A 24,396-nucleotide genomic window follows, 5' to 3' on the forward strand; every position below is an offset into this window, starting at 1 on the left:
GAAGATTTGAAAGACTGCATCTCCTCTATCTACTGAGCCAAGATACTGCAGTAGCATGAAGGCAGCTCCACTACTTTCTAGGCCAACAGCACTGGTTATGAAGCAAGTTTTGATCTCAGCAAAACTTGATTTGATGACAGATGACACTACTTGGTCTTCCCTAGCAAGTAGAACAATATCAGGAATAGAATTTAGACCATTTAGATTAAATTGTGCATCCCATTGGTTAAATTGCACCCTATGCTTCTAAGAAAATTCAGAAAAGTATTAAGAAAAGGATGACAGCAGTGCTACTTTAATTTGCATAACATGACACACCTTATATGACTAGTTACTGTTCATATTTAACATAGAAATATTTCTTTTTACTAGAAAAACAGCAACCACAATATGAAATGTTTTTGAAAGATTGACTAGTTTCTGTCCAAATTCAGTAGCATGCTATTCAAAAATCAGTTTTACTTTGGAATCTGCTTCAAGGGATGTGCAATTCTGTGTATGTAGAATCAGCAGCTGAAAAACATCAGACTCTTCCCTGGGTTGATCTGTTTTTCCAAACCACCACAGTGCATATACTGTTAAAGCACAAGAGCTGTTGCAGAGAAAGGTAGAACCTAAACAGGACTGACTTAAGCAGTTTATTTTGAATTTCCATGTGTTATTATTCCACAAAACTGGTTTCTGAAATAGAATGGTAAATTATAATGTAATATATAGCCCTAGGCTGGCATTTGACAAGATTAAGACATCTCTTGCTTCCACTGTGAACTTTTACAAATCTCAGAATAACCTTATGGTTCTTCACAGTACAGCAGCAATATGTCTGTCTAAGAATACCAGTAGTAGGAGCAGAATAACACGCCTGATGTTATGGTTAGCAGTATCCCACTACTCCTCAGTTTCTTTGAGACAGCAAGGTCCTCTCAATCTACTGTCCAGTTGGAGAACAGGCTGCAGATTGTAAGCAATAGCTAAACCAACAGGAAAGCTGATGACAATTCAAGGTAACACAAAAGTATGTAAATGTGGCGGTGCTGCTCTTCCCAAGTATGATGAATGGCAGTTGAATTGTCTTCCTCTTACCCATTCTAGGTTTTTATCTCCTTCACACTTCTGGCATGCAGCAGATAAAGGAGTACCAGAAAAGTACTTAGGCACAGTCATCACATCACATGTTGCAAAATGCAATATTGGGATTTTGGATATAGAAGTTGTGTTATTATCACCTCTTTCAAAAAGTCTTGTGCTAAAAATCCAGCTGCAGACCACATTAGGAAGTTGAAGCACAAATTTAAAGTAATTTCTCCTGAACTTCAGCCAAAAGCAGCACATATCTCTCAATACTTATAAGTTTAACTGGACATGAATCACACAAGCTGCTAGTCTAGAACTCCTGTGGGGATCGGTCACATTTACTGCATTTAAAGTACGCTGTAAGCCTTTAATGTAGTATGTCAGACAGCAGGCAAGAGGGGGTGAACTATACTCATGGTAGTACAAAGGATCATAACTGAAACCTCAAACATTCCTTTTCCCCTTGCTGAATAGTGGAGTTATTCATGGGCCAGAGAGTCAGCTTTACCCTCCAGAGTCTAGATTCTTGTAATGTAAACAGAAAAAAAAAATGGTCACTTATGAAAAATAGAGAACTAATCGTTCAGAACAGGTTCACTGTAATTAATTCAGCTGACAGTTATCTTCATCTCAGCTGTTAGAGACTTGGGGTGAGAGATGATGAAGAAAGTATATTCAGCAGCCACCTTGTAGCCTAAGAACAGAGCAGAAGAATCATATAATCGGTAAGGTTGGAAGGGACCTCTGGAGATCATCTAGTCCAACCCTCAAATGAGTGGCCCATACAGGGATCGAACCTGCAACCTTGGCATTATTAGCACCACGCTCTAACCAACTGAGCTAAACTTTGTAGAACCATGAAGTATTAAGTACAACTGCAATCTTTTTCAAATATTTTATTAAGCCTAAAGACCTTTTTTTAAAAAAGAACAGCTTTAAAATGCAACAACATTTGAAGTAAATAGACTTAAAATAACATTTACAGCAATAACTAACTAGCAAAAGCTAAATTCACAACTGCTGTTGACTATAGAAAGTTATACTGTAGCCATGAAGAGAACAAAGAATCTTAGTACATGGGATAAAACAAAGTAATCCCTTGAATGAACTAGCATTCAGCACTATGAAACGATGGCTTAGCAAAGCTGAAAGGACACAGTAAGGTTCAATACTAGGCTGCTCACAATGAACTTTAAAGACTGACATAGCATTAAGAGAACATTTACCAGTTACCAAACATTGTTAAAGAGCATGCTGTGTACTTTATGGCAAGAGGAATGATAGACAGGAAAGGCATTTCTATAAACTTCTACTAATTTTGTAAACCACTAAGTTAGGTATGATCACGAAAATGAGGACTGATCATTATGATTAACTTGAGCATAGTGAGTCTAATCTCTCTCTAAGCTCCTCCTGTAGTCAGGAAAGAAAGACAGGCTCCTCTGGAGGGTGAGTCAAAGCTGAACCAAATCCCTGAGAGATCTCTCACTCCCCTCTGATTATAAAGGGAACATAAAGGAAGATCAGCCCCACTAGATTCAAATTTGCCTTTTAGGATATACTTCTCCACACACAGCTCTGGAATAAGAACGTAAATGATATGCTCTTGTCCAGAAACCCAGAGTTACTTTTTCCAAGTGTATTCAAAGGTTAGACAAAGAACAAAACAGATAATATTTCTATGCTGTCAGGAAACAAATCAACTGAAAAAATACTGGCTTCCACAGCTTTATAATCATCTCATTTTACAGGGAAAACGATATCCCTCAAAAAACAGGGAGATATTTGGGTACAGAACTTCAGAAGAACATCCAATTGTTACTGCAGCTGAAATCTAAGGTTAGAAAAGGCAGACTATTTTACACACTTTAGATTAAATTGGCAAATTCCATACAGTCAATGAAAGACATTAAGGAGGAAAAACCTACACTCACACAGTTCGTGTCAACTTTCTGCTCCTCCCCACTCCCCCTTTTTTTTTAAAATACTATGCTGGTTTTCTCCACTTTGCAGTTACATCAAAGTTCCCCTGGATATATCTCACTTATGACACAACCAGTCCAACGATAAGGACTTAAATGGGGGAGGGGAGGGGTGGAAGATAACCCAGACAGGAATGGACTTTGACCATGAGTTCAGTTTCCATGATCCCTCCCTGCCCTCCCAAAGCATAAAAAAAAAAAAAAAAAAAAAAATCAGATCAGCAGGCTCCACCTCTCCAATCAGAAGTGCCCTCCACATACAGAGCTCTATTCTGATGCCCCCTGTGAGTTATTTTTGCTTGTCAATGAACAAAGTTCTGCTCCACTGAAACTGCTTTTTGGCAATCTAAAATACACCTGAAAACTTTGAGTGTCTGGGTATCAAGCATAAGAATCATGTAATTAGCTTTTATTAAGCAAGAGAGGTCATTACTTTTAACATCTCAGTCTAAATCTCAGTCTAATTCCTAACTAGGACAGCAATATGTATGGGATGCTCTAGATGAAAAGCTTTTCTTTACCTTCAACATTCTTTCTTCGCAGGGGCTACACTGAGGGCTGGACTAGATGATCTCCAGAAGTCCCTTCCAACCTTACCATTCTATGATTCTTCTATGATTCCACTACTCAATTAGGGCATGCGAGACTTGGTCATGGAAAATGATCCCCCATTGTTCTGGGTATCATATGAACTTAAAACAAAGTTGGCTTTAGGTATTCAGTGACAATTTGTTCTTCACATTGACCTTACTGTTACAGTGGGCTTTTCTGTCTGACAGTCTGCAGAAAAAACTGTTACCCTCTGAAAGATAAACATGTTTCTACTATTACTTAATTGCTGCTTCCTTCTCCAAAAATATATGTAACAATGACTAATACATACAATTTAGTGAAGTATTCTGTCCTCAATTACAAATTAAATCAGTCTCAGAAAAATTACTCTAGTAAAACATTAATTTAGAAAAAACTCATCCTGAAACATCAAGACTCCAGAAAGAGGCTCAAAAAGATCCTTTAATTATTTTTATGAGAAAACAAGGTCTAAGAGAATTTGCAAACTGTGTCTGGTATGTAAATTAAGGAAACTGTAAGCGGGAAAAGTCTCAAAGCCCAGAATGTCTGTTTCTTCACAATGAACCGCAAAGAGTTTTCAAGTCAAAGTACAGCAGGAAATGACCCACACACCAAAACTAAGACTAAACTAAAAAAAAATGAAGGCAAAAAGGTCAGCATCCAAGTTATTTCTAGAATCTTTAGCCATTCTGATCAAAATTGTACATTCTTTTCTTTCTCTCAATTTTCTTCTTCTATGGTCACCTCATCTTCTTACAGAAACAGCAAAAAGCTGCTGGTCTCATAAATGCAACTTAGTTACAGAACCTTGACTGAATCTACATAGAATTCAGAAACTTATCTTTAACCTCATGTAGCTACAAAGGTAATTTTCATATAAATCTATGGATTACGTTACTCACCTATGCAAATTTTGTAAGACAAATAAGGCCCAATGTTGTAGTTCAAAGTTATAAAAGGAATGGAAAGATTCCATGGAAAGAAAAACCAGAAGAGATAAAGGAGAAGTCATCTTAAAGTCCACAATATCCTTCTAATTCAATATCTGAATGCTGTAACAGTTCCTTGAAACATGAGATAGGTATTAAGGTATTAATTAGTACGAAATAATGATGCAACAATGACAATCTACAAATGGCACTCGAGAGTCTGTACTTGCATCTTCAATTATTCTGTGGCTGAGTTCTACTATTTTTCCTTTATAGATACGGGCAAACTTGACAAAATAGAAGAAGTTTTGAGAAATTAAGCGTTGAACTTTTGTTACAATGTCTAACGATGTCCTGTTATATGCCAGATACACACAACTTAGTGCCATTGCTGAGCAGCTCAGAGTCAGGGAATTTGTCTCAATGAAGACTGGTCACTTTATTGTTCTCATTACATAGGATCACACTGTATAGAAAGGTAAAAGGTAATCTCTGGCCTAGCTAATATAAAAACATCATTTAAGAACTATTCAAACCTTGATAAAGTCCGTGGAGAAACTCCAGCTGACTTCAACTAATTGAGCTCTTCATATACTCTAAATAATTACCTGTTCTAAGTAGGTCTCTGTGTTTATATTAACTCAGCATCTGTTCTTCGTGCTACTGAAAAAAATACTAATTAAACAACTTGATGCAATATATGTAAAAGATGCCCTGAAGCATAGGTAGGTCAGCCTGCAACCTTGTGGCTGGGCTTCAAGATTAGTACTAGTTTGAGAAAAGCAGCTTAGCATGCCAGAAAAACAGAATCCCCTTTCCTCTTCCTCCGTGTTTCCAGATGGCAGTATAAAGCACAGTTAAGTCATGCAGCCCCTCTGGAGAAAGAAACATTCCTGGGAAACACACAAGGTATTCAAACATTAGCAGACTCTGAAACAGACCTATGCTAACATATGTATGCTGAAGTGAGAGTAACATTCTTAGTATTACCTCGGCCTTACTAAAAAAGCCTCTTGCCACTCTGTGTGCTGTCCACCATTTCAAACAATTTCAGAGAAATACAAGCTATCAAGAAACATTTTGTCACATGTACGGGAGCTGAGAAAAAGCAATTTTCAAGTAGGCTTTGATCACTAATGTGCACTGTAAAGTTAAATGCACTACTATAGGTTAAAATGATGCAGTTAACCAATTAACCTCACATTTTGTATGGTTTATTCCTTGTGGCCTAACAAAGAGCACTACTAAAGCAGATTCAGCCTTTTCCTCCTGGAGGAGAGAGTCTGCTGTGACCCTCGTATCAGTAATAAACAAAAATCCCAAACAGAATAACTTGGGAAACATGCACATAACACAACAGACAGAATAACCTTGAGATAACAAACTAGTTACATTAGAAGGACTTAGAAGTCCTTAGATTAGAACAAAGAGCATTGAGTCTATAGCATGAGCGCATGAAAGCTGAATACTTTCATAACTATGATAATTATTCAAACTACGCTGAAACAAAGGTCAGTGGGTACAACCTGGCTGCCATAACTAGGTCTCAGTTACTTATCCATAGAAATTTTTTCATTACCACACATGGAAACAGTGCAGGAATCATGATCAATAAAAATAAAAAAATTAAAAACCTTAAGAGGGTAGAATCACTTTCATTATCTACTTCACAGTCCTTGTGAAGAGTAAAGGCTCATTAAAAAAAAAAAAAAAAAACACACACACACACCTCACCAATTCCCTTCCATATACTAAGCAGCTGAAGATTTCAAGATTGAGTAAGCTTGCTCCGTTCTTCGGATCCTTCAAGACACTGAAGGATTTTCTACTGCTCTGCACTTCAGGTGGTCATTTACGCTAAAGAGATGCCAAAGCAAGTGCAAAGTATTACCTCCTCAGAATAGTCATATTTTACAATTGCCTTGCACTGGTTCACTTACAAAACAACAAGATTCTTAGGTTAGAATGGTAAGTAACAGCTTAGAAGTACGAACATGGCTGGCAGCATTACTTGCCTCTCTGGATCCAACTGTTCAGAACTCCACTTCTTTCCTTGCACTGGACAGAAGATTTATCTATCCAGCATTTCAATTTCAAGCTCTAATCATACCAACTTTGCATCTATTTCTCCTCTGGCTACAGAATCAGTAGTTGATCATTGACAGTTTTGGTTTTCCATTTTATTTATGTGATAAATTCCTTCACATGTTGATAGCTTCTGCTAATTTAAGCCAAATCAAGTAGGCTTACATGAATACCCATCTTGTTTCCATCTTAGAGGAAAAGTTAATTCAGTGCTAAACAAAACACAGGAAAAAACAGAACTGCATTATGCATACACTGTGTTGTTACATTTTGAAACAAAAAATCCACCTGAAGTGATCTACCTTCCAGTTTAGGCAATTCTCAGAACAAAACCCACTATCTCACTATTGTATTTCACTACCATAACCACATAAGCCTTTAAACAATAACCTTGGAAAAATAACTCTTGCTAATAAATACCATATTAAGTCTTTCATCTAAAAATGAATGATTGCTCATTCTACTCAGCAGTGACCCACCAAAACTAATCTGGCTAAATCTGATGAAGCCTATGTAATTGTACATCTCCTCATGCATGTTTATATATAAGCTACTTTCATTTTTCAACTTTATCAGCCTCACATTTTGAAGGTGAGAGACAACAAGCTCCTAACCTGAACTACATATTAATTCCCATTTAGAGTAAAACTACTTCATTTGTAGTATCAAAACAAATTACCAATAATGTTATACATGTGAGCACTACAAAAGAAAAAACACTTTAAAGTTTTACAACTAAAAAAGTACAGTATTTCATACAAACTTATTACAGAGCTCCCGCTTAAGTGAGGAATTTAGATCAAACAGTAGTGTGAATTTGAATGAGTCAGTCAACTGAGACCATTTAAGATACTTAAAGCGAGTATTACTCCAAGTTACCCCACAGACTACTGCCATGTTCTTCCTGGAAACTCACTTAAAAAAAAATCATGTCTGATAAAACAGTAAACAAACAAGAAAACAGAGCTTCTTCAGCTTACCTGCAATATTGGTTGGGACACTATTCATTATCAGGCTGAACATTTAAAGACTTTCATCTCAACTCAAGGATGAAAATTTGGTAATACTGTCATTAAGTGAGATCACAGTTTGCCACGCACTATTTTGTTTAACCTATGTCTTCTGCTAAAGGGACATCAGTTTTCTTTAACTTTCTTATACCAGTGTATGCTGTAATAATTTTTCCTAGATATGTTATTTCTAAAATTAGAAACACTGCCAGGTGTCACAGTTTTTTCTTTACAGAAAACAGATAATGACATACTACAGTAAAAGGGATCCTTGGCCAAAATAACTGCAAATGGCAAACTTCAGAAGTTAAGGTTAAGTTGTTGAACATGAAAACATTCTCTTGCTTACCGAAAATTTCTCCGTTTTTGGCAAATTCTGTCACAAGGTACAACATGCTTTTGGTCTCCATCACCTGTTGATGGAGAAATTGCACATTAGTTTATTTGGGGGAAGAACAAAACACCCAAATGAACCCACATGAATATACATTTTCAGATCTCTCCTCTGGTAAGAAAAGTAGTGAAAGTCTTGGTCTTGTGCACATATTAATCACAATTTTTCACTTTGTTTCTTCAATTTATCTCAACAATTTCAAGGGGCGCATTTGCGTGCTATGCACACAGTTAGGTTTTAAACACTTTAATAACCTACTGTACAGACGGAGGTGGATAAGATTCTTGCCAAAGGGAATAGCACAAGAAGGTATCCTCATTGGCTAGTTTCAAGACTTTTCCTGAAGGAATCAGCCTAAGCAATTCCCTTGTTCAACTCCTCTAACACACTGACGAATGGTTAGTATCTGTGCTGGAGAAAGAAGTCTGGGGCTGTTACTGACTTCTGTTACGAACAGTTCTCTAGTTACTGAAAGAAAAAAAACAAATGAGCATCAGTTTTAAAGACTGGCAAATCTTTGATACAGCACCACATCACAGGATCACATTGCACAGTCAGGCAGAGTATATGATGGTTTCATAGCTTTTCAGTGTTTCCTCTGGATTAAAACAACCCTATAAGCATCTTCCACCTTTTTGGCTGGAGTTTCCAGCCTTCCTGTTAGAAAAAAACAGACTGCTCACAACCCAAACATGTGAGGTTGGAAGGAATAGAGGGAGACAAACTGAAAAATGAAAAAGGGTAAGGGGAAATCTTCAAAGGTTTTCCATAAACAGATGCTCATGACCTTGAACAAGAATACTTGATTTTATCTTCCCATGAAATACACTGGGAAAAGGCAGCTCCTCTCAGTTATCCTGCAGCTTTCCTTCTAAGGCTCTACTGCTAAATTGCTTAAACAGGTACCCAGAAATTCATATAAATAGCATGATCGAAAGATATACTGGAAATTCTCTACTTCAGATAAAGTCATTTAGGATTTCCCTTCAGTATAATACAATTTCAGCATCAGTCACATATTAGGCCTATAGTATTTGACAACCACAGAAAAAGAGTTCAGCCCAAGCTGCCTGTAGACAAGACCAAAATGAATTCTATTTCTGTGCTTTGTTTATATATACAAACTTGAAAGTACTGGAAGACTAGCTCATAGACGAACTGTTTTCAAAAGAATATATATAAAAAAAAAAACAGAGGTAAATCATGAAAGTTAGAACAACAGTAGAATTACCAAAATCTGACAAGCCAGCAGACAGAAAATGAGGGCAGTACAAATACACAGGACCATTTGTTGCTGGGTTCATTACCAAACTCTGTCAATCATCAATAGCTCCCTGATACAAGACAACTCAGAAACTCATAGCATGGACCCAGTATGGTGATGGGCACATTATAGGTATGAACTGGAGAGACAGTTTTATTGAATGCTATTTTAGAAGTCAGCTCACCTACCTGCCAAATGTACTTCTAATGTGCCACTCACTGAACAATGAAACGGTAAGCACTACATAACAATTACCCTCCTCCTCAAGTAACCTTGAGGATCTCCAATCTTAATTTAACTACTCAATCTCCTCTCTCATTTTCATGTTTTATCATCCATTCAGGAAAAACTGTGATAGGTATTACTCAGGTTAGTTAAGAGTTTAATTCTGTAATGTCTGACTCAGTGAATCAACAGGCTATTTTAAAAAGGAAGTGCCAGTCTCTTTTCCCTAACACGAAGTTAAGGCTAAGCAAGGCTAAATCAGGCCCTTTGTCTTTATTCAACAGAATTATTCTAACAACAAAGATCTAACCCTCACGGTGTGATTACACCACCTTTAGCAATCTGAGAGATTTGACCTCAGTTTAAAGTCAAAGTTTGGTTTTAGCATGCAAAAATTTGTTTGTTGAGCTAGGTTTATTTGAAATAAGAAAGTATCTCAGAAGCACTATTTACTTTGTTAAACATGCCAATTACAAGCAGATCCCAAAGAGTATATTCCAAAGAAAGCCTTCAAAGATTTATGTGAAATAGAAATGCCAGCCTCAAATATTTTACCACTTTACTAGTAGGAACAGAAAATGAAACAGAATAGAAAAAACCAAAACCATATTTTACAATATCAACTGTGTGCAGTAAACAGTAGTTGTAAGTAAAAACCTTCAAACTTTTTTAAAAGTCTAATTGCATGTTTCTACATGTACATATTTCTTATTTTTAATAAACATACTCTCCTACCATAATTACTCACCCATTACACTGGAAAGGTATGCAATCAATTCCACAATATACATAGTTCAGTATAGTATAATAATCCATGTGTCCAGGCCCACCACCAGAAATAAACGTACCACAGAACTTGTTATCCATCTTCTAATAAGTATACTTGAAAATAAAGTTTTTGGATAGCTCTCACTTGGTGTATGCATTTATAGTCACAAGCATCTTGATAAGGATATGTAAATCCAGATTCTGCCACGTCTTCTCAGACGAAGATATCAAAGGGAAGCTGCAAGCATTCCTCACCTCGCTCTCTCAAAGATTTAACCCAAAGAAAGTCACTACAGCCATACAAATCCTCAGCTTCCTTCCAGCTCAGAAAACTAAGACATGCATGCTAAACAATCTCTGCATTGCCAAGGGCATTTAAAAGACCACTTTGGATGTAGTCATTTCACCTGTCTTTATATCCTTGAGCAGCCTGAAATACTGACAGTAGTATTTACACGGACACACTTGGCTACAGGACAACTGTCCATAAACACATCTTAACTAAACTACTGAGAGAACAGTATGGAAAACTAGTAGATCCACTCAAGTTATTTGAGAGAGACCTATAAATCAAAAAATGTAGACATACAATATCAGGCTTAAAAAGCTGTCATCAGACACCAGCCGAAGACAAAGAAATCACTGGGCTTCTACAGTTTGCTTGTTGGGAGTTTCAGCAGGCAGCTGTACAGTGCTAGAAGAAACATAAGGAAGAAATCATGCTTCCAGGTAGGGGATAACCTGTTAATAGCCATTTCTAATACATGCCAAAGCTCACTGTATATGCACTTCTAAATGTATACACATTTCTAAAACTGATTCGGAAATCTAGGAACTATTCTGTTTCCTTCTCTTCATCTAAAGTTCTTTCTACTCGAACCTTCTAACCTCTTTTCTACTCCATTTTCATTTTGAATTCATCTGGCTAACCAAGGTTCAGTTTATTGAATATTTTCATCTCTGAGCAATCTCCCCAAAAACGTGAGGTTTCTGCTACAAATCACTGATTTTATCACAAACATTTGATGCAAAAAGCAATAGAAAATTCCTTTCAATAGAGAGGATCCAGCAATGGCTGCTGTTTTCAAAAGGCATGACCTACAATATTATGTCCCCATTTCAAATGCACAATAGCATCTCCAGCCCTAATTTCAAGGAGGGCTTTCACTAGAGAACAACTGTAGACTGTTGAAACAGAATTCCTCTTTTCATCTTTTTATGAGAAGGCCCATTAAATGGTACAGACACATCAAGATTAGCAAGAGAATTTTAAATTCAACTGTGAGTTCATGCAATTTTGGGGGGCTCAGCAAAGCCTGCACATTAACTAAAAAGTCAGAAATAAAAATGCTATTCAGAAATCTCCAGTTATACAAACAATTTTAACAGCCTGCTGTGAAGCTTCCGGTCTATTACAACAAGGACTTTGGTGCACATAAACATTAGGGAGGCAGGGCAACATTGACTTGGTGTTTTATGTTTCAGACACAGAAGAAAACATTTTCTGCCACAGCTAAGAACTGGAGCTTTACACATAGAATGATTCAGTGCTCTGGATTAAAAATCCTTTTCTGCAACTGGCTACCTTTAGTACAAAGCTGTCAGTTATTAGCAGGTCAATTAGATAAAGAAGAGAGAAAAGCTTTCTGGTAGGCTCGAGGTCTCAGTGGACAAGCTTTAACAAGAATCACACCACAACTATTAATATTTTATTAGTTTTGATAGTTTGGGGATGGCAGCACAGGAATCACAAAACTATCACAACTTTTGGTACTTGCCTACACAAATTCTGACTACAGAAACTTTGTGCTAAATATTCACACGCTGCTCTAGCTTATATGATAGTTTGTCTACTAACAGACAGGAAATTTTAATGACTAGGTATTTCAAAAACCACCTGTTCCACTAGCATTGCATTTACAATATTCTGTGTATTTTTGAAGTAGACTTCAGGTACATCCGAGTATCTAACAATGCTGGCCCAAACGGTACCATAGAACAAGCAAGACTGTTTATATGCATGCAAAAATAACAAATGTGTACCCAACACAATTAATTTCAGGAAAAACTGAGAGCTTGTCACAGACTAGCCATCTGTAAGAAGTCACTGGTGTAGAGTAAACTCTTCACGTTGGAGTAAAGACAGAGAGAATGGAAGAAAACACCACTAAACATACCTGGTAGAGCTTTATGATGTGTGGGTGATCGAGCATTTTCATTATTTGCACTTCTCTATATATCTTCTCCAGATTCACAGCATCCAGCTGAGATTTGTCAATTATTTTTATTGCCACCTGCAGCCAAAGGGTAAAATTGAGAAAAAAAAGTCTCCATAACATTTTTCATTAGTTCATCTTCATTGTAAAGAGAGAATCACTATCCTAGATAACTTAGGGGTCTTTCTTCCAGCTTAGAAATACATCCCACGCTTTGGGATTTAAAAAACACAGCAGCACAACACTAAACAGATCAGTAGTCCCATTAAGCATCTGCTAGACTATCATCTACATTTGCACGTCAGTAACCAAAAACTTCACTGGAAATAGAAGACACAGAGCAGGTGGTATGAACTAAAGACCCTGCATGTAGCAGTGCTTTAAAGATAAAAAGCTCTCTAGAATGTCTAATTATTCCTGCTTCTCGAATCAAGGTAGCCAGTTTCAATTCTAGAAATGCAAAACAATGTTTAAGCAGAAACAGTTGGCTTAATACAAGTAATTAAACCACAGTAGACTCAGTTTTGACTGTTACATACTTATTTTAACTGCGATTAATATGCCAACACCTGTAATTTATCCATTCAGGAGGTGCGGGGAAATATACATCTCTAGGGATATGCTTGCCAGTCAAACACCGCAAACAGCTCAACTAGTTTAGAAAACAGATTTGAGTCCTATTGACCTTACTTTTAGTCAATATTCCTGTAAGCAAATTACAGGGGACTACACATACTTGTGAGATTCCAAAATTTAATTTCAAATAAAAAATAGTTAAAAATTTCACAGAGAGGAAACAAAATTACAGCTGCTGTAAAAGCCACACATACTAAAGATAACTGCACTGAAAAATATTAAATACATTAACAACATACATTCACCCTGAACACCACATTACAAATGTGGAAGCAGGAGCAAACAATACAAATCACACAAACACTTCCAATTATAGCTGCATTTCACATAAACTATTGAACTACAGGAGACAGCTGTTATGCAGGAGACAAAATCCACAGGAGGTGAACCTCATTATCTCCAGTAAGGCTGATTATGGACCTACCTGAATTCAGAATTAACTATTTACTGACTTCATTTCAACATGCTTTTCCTTTGTAACCTTTTCAGAGGCATACTTGCCTTCCCCAACCACCAGCAAAATAAAGAAATAAGAATTAATAAGATCCTGCTATGAGCGAATAAAGTGATTTAGCCTTTTAATCAATGGGAAGTTGCCCCCTCCCTTTTTTTTCATGAAGGATGCACTACAACACAGCTGAAATAGAACAAGATTCTGGTTTTCAAAACAAAAATAAACAAAAATTTCCAAAACAATGCAAAAGACAGTTAGTTTTCACAGTTCCTCATTATTGTAGAACTCTGACATTCACTAAAATTGAGTTTAATAAAAAAAGCGTAAACATAGGTACTAGACAAAAACAAGAAAAAGGTTCACGTCCCACAAAATATTCACCATTAATCATGAAAGTATTCCATAGCCTCTATCCTTCAAAATGTAACAGCAGACACTGTCAGCAGCAGTACTTAAAATGTTATTCAAGTGCTCAGTGCTCTCTTCCTCTTCTCCAGCTATGTGTCCAGTGTGACATATAGCAACTTAGATAATGCTGATGCCTGATCTCAAAATATGCTTTTCTGTTTTATTCTGCTAACTATTTGTAAGTACAACACTGTCCATAATAGATCTACTCCACCCTCTTTTACATCACACTACATTCCGCATTGAGAAATATGCAGTGAACAGCAATCAGTAAACAGGGATCAGGTCCTAAGATATCACGCATCTCCCTTTGAAGTTGGTTTTGTGACTATGAAGACAATACCTCTAAATCATGCAAGTTAACAGGTGGATAGCATGCTTCTGTTCTGACTTGCTACCCTCTTACTCTACTCCCATTCCTTCCAACTATTATATTTATTGTCTTACATAAGGTATATATCTATAAAACTTAAGGAAGCCTAATTTCATATGTGCAAGTAGTAAGGGATAGACAAAAGAACAGCAACATTCATTGGACTGGATTTTCCAAATACATAGTTCCTGCTTAGTCTTGCCAGATTTGCACTTAAACTACTCCCTACAGCACTTGCTCATTCTCTCAGCAGGTCCTCTTTTGCTCACACATGAAGGCAGACCAGCAAGTTGCTTCCTTTTTCGGTCTGATTATATGCCATGTGGCAGCAGAGGATACAAGCCAATCATATATACAGTTGAACCCCTACCTCCCAATACTTCTAAGTCTTCCTGCCCCAGGTAAAGATTACACCTAATAAACTGACTTCTGCTTAGATTTTTTGCAGGCACAATTAACCCAGAAAAAAATCACTTTACTAGAAAGTTACAAAAAGTAATCAAAGTAATCAAACCAAACCACTAAAGCCAGACCAAATTCTTAAACATATCAGGAACTACTTATTAAAAACACTTTGTGTGCCACATTTCCCCTCTTCCTCTAATTTATTTTATACTGGCTCTCTGGAAAAGTAGCCTCAGAAACACAAGATGGTTTCTCATTCATTCTCAACATCTATCTATTTATACATGTTATTTGGGTAACTTTCAGATTTAAGAGGACTGGAGACCACCATTTCTTATTTACAAAGTAATGAAAAGATTAATCTTTAATAATATTGCATTCCTTCCAGTACACAAATCAGTAATCTTTCTCTCTGTCAAGCAGCAAGGTACCTCCAACCTCAGACCAATTTACTTCAGAAAGTGCAAACATCTCCTTCATTAATCCACTATAACGCAAAAAATCCTGCTACCATTTTTGCTATTTGCTACATCACAGTACTAGTCTCTTATTAACTTGAGGTATTTACAGTAACTTTTCCTTGACCTCCTCCATCATAGATAACGTGGTATAGAAGCTTTACATAAAACTCACAGCATTTAAATTATATACTGCCTCCTTCACTTGCTCTGGTCTATTTAATTTCACTTTACAAAGTGACTGTGCATTTTCTCCCCATAGTCCTCTATTTTATGAAGCTCTCTTTAAATGTAAGTGAAAAGAAGGTAACTTTCTTCCATTTACTCTTCTTGCACACAGGAAATGCATGCAGTACAGAGAAGCTAATAAAAGGAAAGCTATACAGGACTTCAAAGAAGAGAGGTTAGGTCTAACACAGAAGAGGAAAACAACAAGCAAGAGACCACAGCAGGGCAATAAATTAAGGTTTCCTTGGATAACTGCAAAGTAATAGCAGCAGCTTGCCTGCTGTGGCTCTTGCTGAACCTTTAAATCTATCCATCATACTATCATGCATTTGATTAATACAAATATTTATATATCCTTTTCCAATGCTTCTTACTCCTTCCAAATGAGAGGGGAAAAAAAGTCTGTAACTGTATGGCTTGCTATTACTACTTGTTCCAAGGAAGCTTCACTCTCACCACCTCACCCGAGTGAAAAATCCAGCTTTAGAAGTAAACATACTTCTTGGCACTTTTTTCCCAGCGCAGTTTGGCACTTCCACAGTTTGCTCTTATTTTGAGTATTCCTTCTACTGAAGCGTAAGTATTTAGTACAGTCCATTGCCACTTCCAGGCCAATCTACAGCAGCCTACATTGCCAGCTTTCTCCGCAGATACCAGGCGCCATTCTGGATGCTGCTGTTTCTAACTTTTAACATCTGCAGAAAGTTCCAACAAAAATGGCATCTGACATAATTCTAAGCATAGTTCTCCACCAACCAAGAATACCTTCCCATTTAACATGCAAGTGGAAGTCAGGCAAGATAAAAGGACTAAATATATTTCAAGTTCCAATCGGCATTTTAATAAGAAAACCCCAAAGCACTAGATCAAACCATGTTTTGTTTCATAATGTGAAATTCTCTAGTATTATTAAGCAGTTGGCTTTCGAGTGCAAAAAACAAGAGTGTACGATCAGTTGAAATAAAAATTTTTGCTGTTTATTTTGCAGTCCTTATACATGTGGTATTATGTATAGGCATACAGTGGCAGGCTTTCATATGAGAAGCAGCATAGTAGCAGCTGGCATCACTGCTTCTGCAATCAAATGCAGATTAGATATCTCAGTATTTTCAATCTTCAGTTCTCTAGCATCTTGCCAGGTCTGTAGAAGGTTTAGAGAAAAACCACTTGGAAACACTTAAAAATTCAGCAAGTTCTTTATAAAAAGATGTGAGGAGAAATATTACATTCAGTAGATGCAGCTCACTTTTGTCCATAATCTGTGCTGTGACATGATGACAGGAAAATGGGAATCAATTTTTATTTAAAGCTGAAGAACTCACATCAGCCTGGAGAACAGTTTCCTAACTAAAAAGTGGTTTTGTCCTCAAATGTACAGCTTCCTAACTACTAATGCCTTACAGAGATGTTGTAATATCACTGATCTTTGCAAAATAACATACACAGAGTGACTGCATAAATAAATGAACTCTCATTTCTCTAGTACAGTCAATCATAACTCTAACAAACCAACTCCTGTAGCACACCAAATTAAGAAAAATTATACAGACTCTCTGATTCCAGCAAGCTGCTAGTGTTAAAGTTATCTTTTTAAAAAGTTACATCTCTGCCTAGAAAAAATATTATAAAAATTCAAACATCAGTGTAAATATGTACTTAAAGAAAACTTCAAAGTGACAAAAAAAGTAGTGAAGCCTGCTCCCTCCCTTTTCTTCCCACCTTGCCTTTTTGCTGCCTAAAGACTTAAGAAAACAGCAAAGATGCTTTGCAATATTATTTCTTTTTAATTAAAAAGTATTAGGAATAGCAAAAAAGGGAAGGAAATACTTACTAAAGGCCTAGAAAACTGGAAAGGGAATTTGTATTACCCTAATCTGACACATTTGGGAATTGAAACTGTCAGGCAGCAAATCTGAAATGAATGTTAAGCAAAAAGTTCTTCTACCTTTCAACTACTCCAGCTTTTAAGTTTCATTTAGATTTGCTATTATCCATTTAATTCCCTAATCACTCTTTCTGAAAAGAAGCAAACAAACAAGCAAACTGTAACATGTTAACATGTAAAAATAAGTTTGTCTATATCAGTGTAAGCTTTAAAGTTTCATTCAGGTTAGAGAAACTCACATATGAGTCATTAACCCAGTGCACCTCGAAAGTAGATTAACTGCATTAAAATCAACTAACAACTTTGTGATCTGGAACTATTCCAGTTTAGAACTGCAGAATGTTTGGATACCACAGATTTACAAAAACATTGCATCCCTTAGGGTGCAGTTTCATATTACACCCAGTCTGATCTACCTGTGAGCAGGCTGATGAAAGGACCTGTTCTGCTGTCACACTCTGCCTCTGCATAGATGTTCCTCCTCTATCCCCTGCAACAGATCTAGAGAGCACACGGCAGCAGAGTTAGATTGGTACCTTGAGTCTTTTTTTGGTGATGGCTTAGTTTTCCCACCACATTGCTCCACTAACACAAACTGTGGGCTACTGCACAGGGAGTTGCTGTTTTTATCATTCACTTCTGCCTGCGCACACTTGATCAGATAATCACATGTCTAAACCAATATCCCATCTCTCATCAGTAGCTACTAGCAGTTAGATAGGTAAGTGGAAACCACCTGTAACGAACAGTCAAAAGAATAACTATTTTTCTTTCTCCCTCCCCCCCCCCTTTTTTTTTCAAGATAAGGCAGACAAATTTGTATCTGAACCACAATGACTCTAGTCAGAAGGGTTTAATTTTCTTCTAAGGAGCAATGCCTAATATTCTTCTGTAGACAACTAACTCTCAGGGTTTATTTATTACAGAATGTCACTTTATGAGTGGGGGCAGTGGGAGAGGGGGAATCTCTCACACATTCACAAAGAATTTCCCTCATCTTTAAAATGTAGGGTGCTCCGCTGCCACCCCCCACCCTGTGGTACCTTCATCTGTTCCAAACAGTAAGCAAGAAGCGAGTAAGCATTACTTCACACCACGTATTTCACTAGAAGCAAATACCAGTCTTTCTAAACTTCATGTTTCCAATTATTTTTGTTCTATTTTCTCACTTTCTTTACCATCTTCTCCTTCTAAAGATGAATTTTGCTTAGTTGCACGTGTTTCATTGATGAATGTTATCCTGAGATCACAGGATTCCTTGGCAACTTGATGAATAAGCATGGCAGGAAAGAGCGTGTCATTAACTTAAACGGCAACAAACACAAACAACAAGCAAAGCAAAGGTCACATTCGAGCATGCAGCCCCCTTCTGAGTACTTTGTGTGGACTGTCATTAAAGAGAGCCATGGACCATCTTACAAATACACAGCAATTCCCTCACTTCTGTTAATTTTCACATTTCTTTCTGGTTGACAATTTTAGTAAATTTATTAGTTTAGTGCTTCACCTGTAATTTCAAAATTTATTTGCACAGATATAAGAGGATAGTAGATGGGTATCTTTTGCTTCAGGCCTAGTTTCATTTTTTTCATCTATAATTCTCTTTAACAGATTCACAGTAACTATATTTAGTATTTTCACTTTATATTACAATTTAACATATAGGATGGATTCTGTACATAGTCCATAAATGCTAAGCTGTCAATGTAATGAAATCCTATCTTTTAAAATTTAAAATTTGACAATTACTGGCAATATGCCATATTAGCATAATTTAGAGTCTGTAAAAAAAGGGGGCAAAAAAGCATTCATATCATTTTATAGGTCAAAGACACTTAAAATACAATTTCAGAATACCTACACAAAAAAAGCCCCCAAACAAATGAATTCATGATGTAAAGAGTATGAACAGGGAGACTCAGGAGAAACTCAGAGAAGTAAAGAGTCCCTTTCAAACGGCTTTTCTGAGCGTGTCTTAACAGAAACGCAGCACAGGTCTTCATGCAGTACAGACTTGTTGGTGAGATGGCATTAGTTTCAGAACCTAATAAGCTTAATATTCTTCCACTGCAAGTTTAATAGAGGCAGTCATACTCTACATATAGATGAAAACAAGAAATAAGCAACTTTAATATATTAAATTTCTACAACAGAGCTTAATAACCAACAGTTTAGAGCAAGTCTCAAACATGAATATCTTGCACCTAGAAATGTTATTAAGTAGGCCTTCCACCTTCTTATGTGCATAGTCAGCTACCACTAAATCACATGAGGTTGTCCCAAACTCGAAGTGCTTACTCAAAGCAGTATTCTGGTAGAATTAGTTTCCCTTGATGTTACTAAAAGTGATCTTAATAGGGCTCCTCTTCCTCAAAGACCACACAAGATACTTCCAGCAACTAAGGAATTAAGTTCCAAATAAATATTCTTGCATATCTCTTGCTGTAAAAATTCACTTGAATTTTGCAGCAAGGTAGTCGTACTGAAAAGTTAAAGAGTTTAACACAAAATTCAATTATGGGCAAACCTGCTGGAAAACTAATGCAAAAAAAGATAAGCTCCAAATTAGACATTGTACACAAGGCTTCTCATAGAAGATATTCATGGTTAACAAAACTCAAATTTGTATTGATGACAAACTAGTTTCAGAATTTCTTAGGGCACAGATAGAAGAATCGTAACAGAGTTGGAGAGCTGTTAAGCTCTAAATTTTCTGTAATATTCATTACTTTTAACACCACTAAATAAGGACTTTCTAAAGTAACAAAGCCAAGTATTCACCTTCATCCTACAGCCTGCCAAAAAAATGAGAACTAAAAAGTAAATGACAACTTACTGCCTTCAAGTGAAACCTTTAGCATTTTTGCATATAGCATCAAACTTGGGAACAGACACTTCCAGGTAATGTTCAAAGATCTTTACTTGGTTCTTTGGCAATAGCAAAGAAAGTTTTAAAAGGTTAGTGCAACTTGAGAAATACAGCCATAAGAAAAATTTATTTTAATATTTGAGACACAAAGCCCATCTACCAGAGCATAGCCAGAAAAACATTGGCACTGGAGGTTTGTTTTCTTTAACCAAAGTCCAAACTCACAGCAGTTTTCACTCCTGTGAGGAATGAATTTGCCATACGAGACTACAGCAACTGAGTAATTCCATTCTTTTTGAGTTTATTTTGTACTACAGATGATATTTTGTTATTTTCTGTATTTTTATCTGATACAAGCATCACATTAAACTCTTTCAGTAAACAATGAAAAAGGTCATAACAGGCTGACATAGGCTCACCTCTGGCTGTAGTGATTAAAACTACTTAAGAAAAAAACATCAGAGGAGGCTGATCATTCAAAACTATTACTCCCATCAGACAGCAATTTTTGAAGTGCAGATGACAACATATTACCCAAACAGACCACAATAATTATAGTTTTAGGTGAATAACAAAATATTAACAATTTCAAAGCTTGTACTTACTAGATAGCCTTTTTTTTTTTTAACTCTATCCAAAAGTGACATTAAAAATGGTTGAATTTGGTTAACCTATAAGATAACTTATTAGGAAAAGTTCCCTTACTAAAGCAGACCACTACTGCTCATCTATAAATTTTCGCCAGGTGAGGAAACTATAATACATTCAGGACAACAAATGAAACACAAAGCAAGGTCTGAACCTTCCTTATTACCAGCGAGGTATCATTATCAGATCAGTGTGCCTCATGAACTAAGCCAACAGCTGTCCACCCCCTCACACACAGCCCCCAGCATCCTTACTGTCACAGCCACAAACCAGCAAGTGCACTGCCATGGGGGGTGGGGAGGGCCAGCCACAGGGACCCCCTGCTACAGCTGAGCTAAGAATAATTATTGCTGCTCCTTCCAGAAAGATTTTAAAAAAGCTGGGCTTGATTTGCGCTTCAAAGGTTGCTCACGGCAAAACACTTTGAATAAATAAGATTTCCCTCCTCACACCTTCTCCTTCTGCGCTGGAAGGGACAAAGCCGTGCAAGGGCATCTACCGAACCGCCCCAGTCGAGCCACCCGCCCACCCCTCCGTGAAACCCCGAGCCCTGAGCAAAGCCCCACAGCCCTCAAGGCCAGCGTGCCCCCTCCCGCCCTCCGAGCGCGGCCCCGAAGCCCTCGGGCTGAACATCGCCCGCCAAACCCCGGGCAGAGCCCGGCAGCTCGAAGGCCAATCCATACCCTCAGCCGAGCCCGACGGACGCCTCAAAGCCCCGAGGAGAGCACGAGCCCCCGCCCAACGGTCCCAACGGTCGGCGCGCGCGGGGCCCGGCGGCGCCGGGGCAGGGGGCGGCGGCCCCCGCCGCCTCGCCTCGCCTCACCTCGCTGCGCGTGATGCGGTGCCGCGCCAGCTTGACCACGGCGAAGTTGCCCTTGCCCAGGGTGCCCTCGATGTCGTAGAAGCCCACGCGGACGGGCCCGGGCCCGCGGGGCAGCAGCGGAGGGGGCCGCCGGGGCTCGGCCATTACCATGCTGGGCGCGGGGGGCGGCGGCGGCGGCTCCTCCGGCGCGAGCGGCGGCGTCGGCTCCGCTCCGTCTGCGGCGCCCTAGAGCCGCGCCGCCCCGCCCCCTCCGCCCTCCTCCACCAACCGCGCGTCACCGCGCGCGTCACCAGGGGCGGGGCCTCGCCATGGCAACCGGAGCCACCGCGGCGGGGCGGCCGCGGGGCCTCCCCTCCCGGGCGGCCCCTGCGACACGCCGCCGGGCCGGGCCGGGCCGGGCCGGGCGAGCACCACCGCCCCCCCCCCTTCCACCTCCAGCTGCTCCCACACAGGAGCTGTAAGGAGCTGCCCCTCACAGCTCCGGGGCCCTGCCGAGCCCCCCTCGCCCGCAGGCCTAGGCCCCAGGCACCTGCGCGCACAGCAGGGCCGCATTTCTGCTAACGCAGGGGAGCACAGCACCTCCCCACCCGCCGTGTCCTCCCCAGGTGTCCGTCAGCACCGCGTTAGCTTCTGAGCCTCCCCCCAGCTCCGGGGCCTCGAACACAGCTGCAAGGCTTGAGGCACCACCCCGAGAACCCAGGCTCTTAGCTTCTGGGCTCTGTTTCCTGAAGGAAATACCCCTTTCCCTGGCCTTTTCCAGTGTGCCACATCTTCCTAGACCACAACGAGGTCCTTCCTTAATACATCAGACTGCTGTTCCTACGACAATCAGCATTTCCTACGATTTAGAAAGATTAAAAGCCCTGCCTAAAATGGTTCCAGGGCTTACACCACTGACACTGGAAACACGCGAGAAGTCAAGCCCTTCGTGCTGAACATCCCTTTCATTACTCAGCCCACCTAGTTCTCTTTGCTGCTTGCACTTACGCTTTTGCATGTTTCCTTTCAAAAAAGCCACCATGCTCTTCCAAAGCTATCATTGCTCCCCGCTGTTCTCCCCTGTCCCTCCCAGGAAACAGGCACCCCCTGACACTGCAGCAGCAGGAATCACCCTCTGGAGGTTTCCTGCAGCTCTGCTGACTGAGCAAGGCATGGCCCCAAGCCGGCAGCAGGAGGGCACAGCTCCAGCAGCTGCGCCTCAGCAGCCGGTACAGGCCCACTCTGTGCACCAGGAGGACACGTTGAGGTGACACTGCCACCAAGAACTGCACTGTTACCACTATTTATCCCCCTTAAGAAATTCTGGCCATGACTAAGCCATAAGTTGAGTTGGACATTCACCCTTTTAAAATGACTGACAGGTGCATGAGCAAGCTCACCATAATCCCTTGGATAGAAAATGTTGTCATCCCTATCCACTCCACTACTTACAAGATTTCACTGCTGTTTCATACAGACCAAACAGTAATTCAAGCATGTTGCAAGCTCAGTATGTTAAAAGTAACTTTTACTAAATCCTTACATTGTGCAAAATATTGCTCAACAGTTGGTCTCAGTTGCTTTGTTCTAAAAAGAAATTTTAGTAATACAAGATTTAGTTGCTTCTTGCCTGTTTCCATGCATGTAAAGTCTCAAATTCTTCCAAAATCAATTAAGTCAGATAATGTGTGTGTAATAGAAAGCTTAATTTCCAAAAATTTTCTTGTCTGTAATGCCAGTTTTGGCCTAAAAGTTCAGGTTAGAAAGAACACTCCCTAATAACACTGCTGGAGAAATTGCAATCACAAAAACATACTTTGTGCAAAAGCCATTGATGGCTTTTACTATGCTTCAAAGAAGGTGATCCAAATGCTTCTCTCAAACACTGGTAGTTTTTTAAACAGAATACAGGGGAGTGTTTCTAGGCAAATTTTTAACAAACAGCCAAATAGTATCAAGTGTGGAACACACCTGCCCTCTTGTGGTCAACATTCCTGTACCTAATACTACACACCTGTGATGCTTTGTTAAATTGAGATACAAAAGACAGACTAATTCACCTTTCCTCCATCCCACATAACACATTAGAAAAAGTCCATATACAAATGCATTCTCACATACTTTTATGCCCAGAAATATGAGTGTCCAGGAAGCATGAGGGGGGAAGGGGAAAAAGATAAAGGTTTGAGATAAATCTGCAATAGGGATTAGGTACCTAATCCAATGCTAGCCTTTAAAATTAAATGGGTCATACATTAAATAAAGAAATGAAAGCATCTATCTATAGAGCTACAACTAGAAAACAATATTTCCTTAGCTCTGCAGTGCTTGTTGAATGCCTGGCAGAGTAAGCCTGCAAGAATAATTTAGGGGATCTGCCTGAATTTACAGGTTGAATCCTGCAACATAGAATCTCCCATTAAACAGCCTTGGCAGGCTGTGCAAGGGAACTGCTTTTCTATTTAAATTCTATTCTAATTAAACTTGGATTTCAGTAGTGAAAATACAGTCTTAGAAATCACACTAGGGAAAAACCAGCTGAGATAAATCTTGAAGATAACATCATTCTAATGCTTTCACCTCCTTAATACGCCATAGCCAAGTGTTTGGGAGAAAGCTCCGGAGAGTACAATTATGAATTACATGGCCACAGGGAAAGATATGCTGAAAAAAGGAGCTGATTTAATGCCAGCAGTCCTACTTGCCAACA

General features: G+C 38.8%; 1 protein-coding gene across 3 annotated transcripts in view; it reads right to left on the reverse strand.

Annotated features, from left to right (window-relative positions):
- The window catches only part of SIK2 (salt inducible kinase 2), a 64,965-nt gene extending 43,067 nt beyond the window's left edge, over positions 1-21,898 (reverse strand). For 2 of the 3 annotated variants that reach the window (XM_062594744.1, XM_062594740.1), the window contains exons 1-3: positions 21,708-21,898; positions 12,482-12,598; positions 8,003-8,066 (exon numbers count right to left, since the gene is read on the reverse strand). In XM_062594744.1, coding sequence (XP_062450728.1) covers positions 8,003-8,066; positions 12,482-12,598; positions 21,708-21,857 — 331 coding nt within the window. In that variant the 5' untranslated portion in view covers positions 21,858-21,898. The remainder of the gene's footprint in view (positions 1-8,002; positions 8,067-12,481; positions 12,599-21,707) is intronic. The other variant, XM_062594741.1, reaches the window with a different exon arrangement.
- Between the last annotated feature and the right edge of the window lie 2,498 nt (positions 21,899-24,396).

The sequence above is a fragment of the Rhea pennata genome, chromosome 24 (genome assembly GCF_028389875.1).
Source record: "Rhea pennata isolate bPtePen1 chromosome 24, bPtePen1.pri, whole genome shotgun sequence".
NCBI lineage: Eukaryota > Metazoa > Chordata > Aves > Rheiformes > Rheidae > Rhea > Rhea pennata.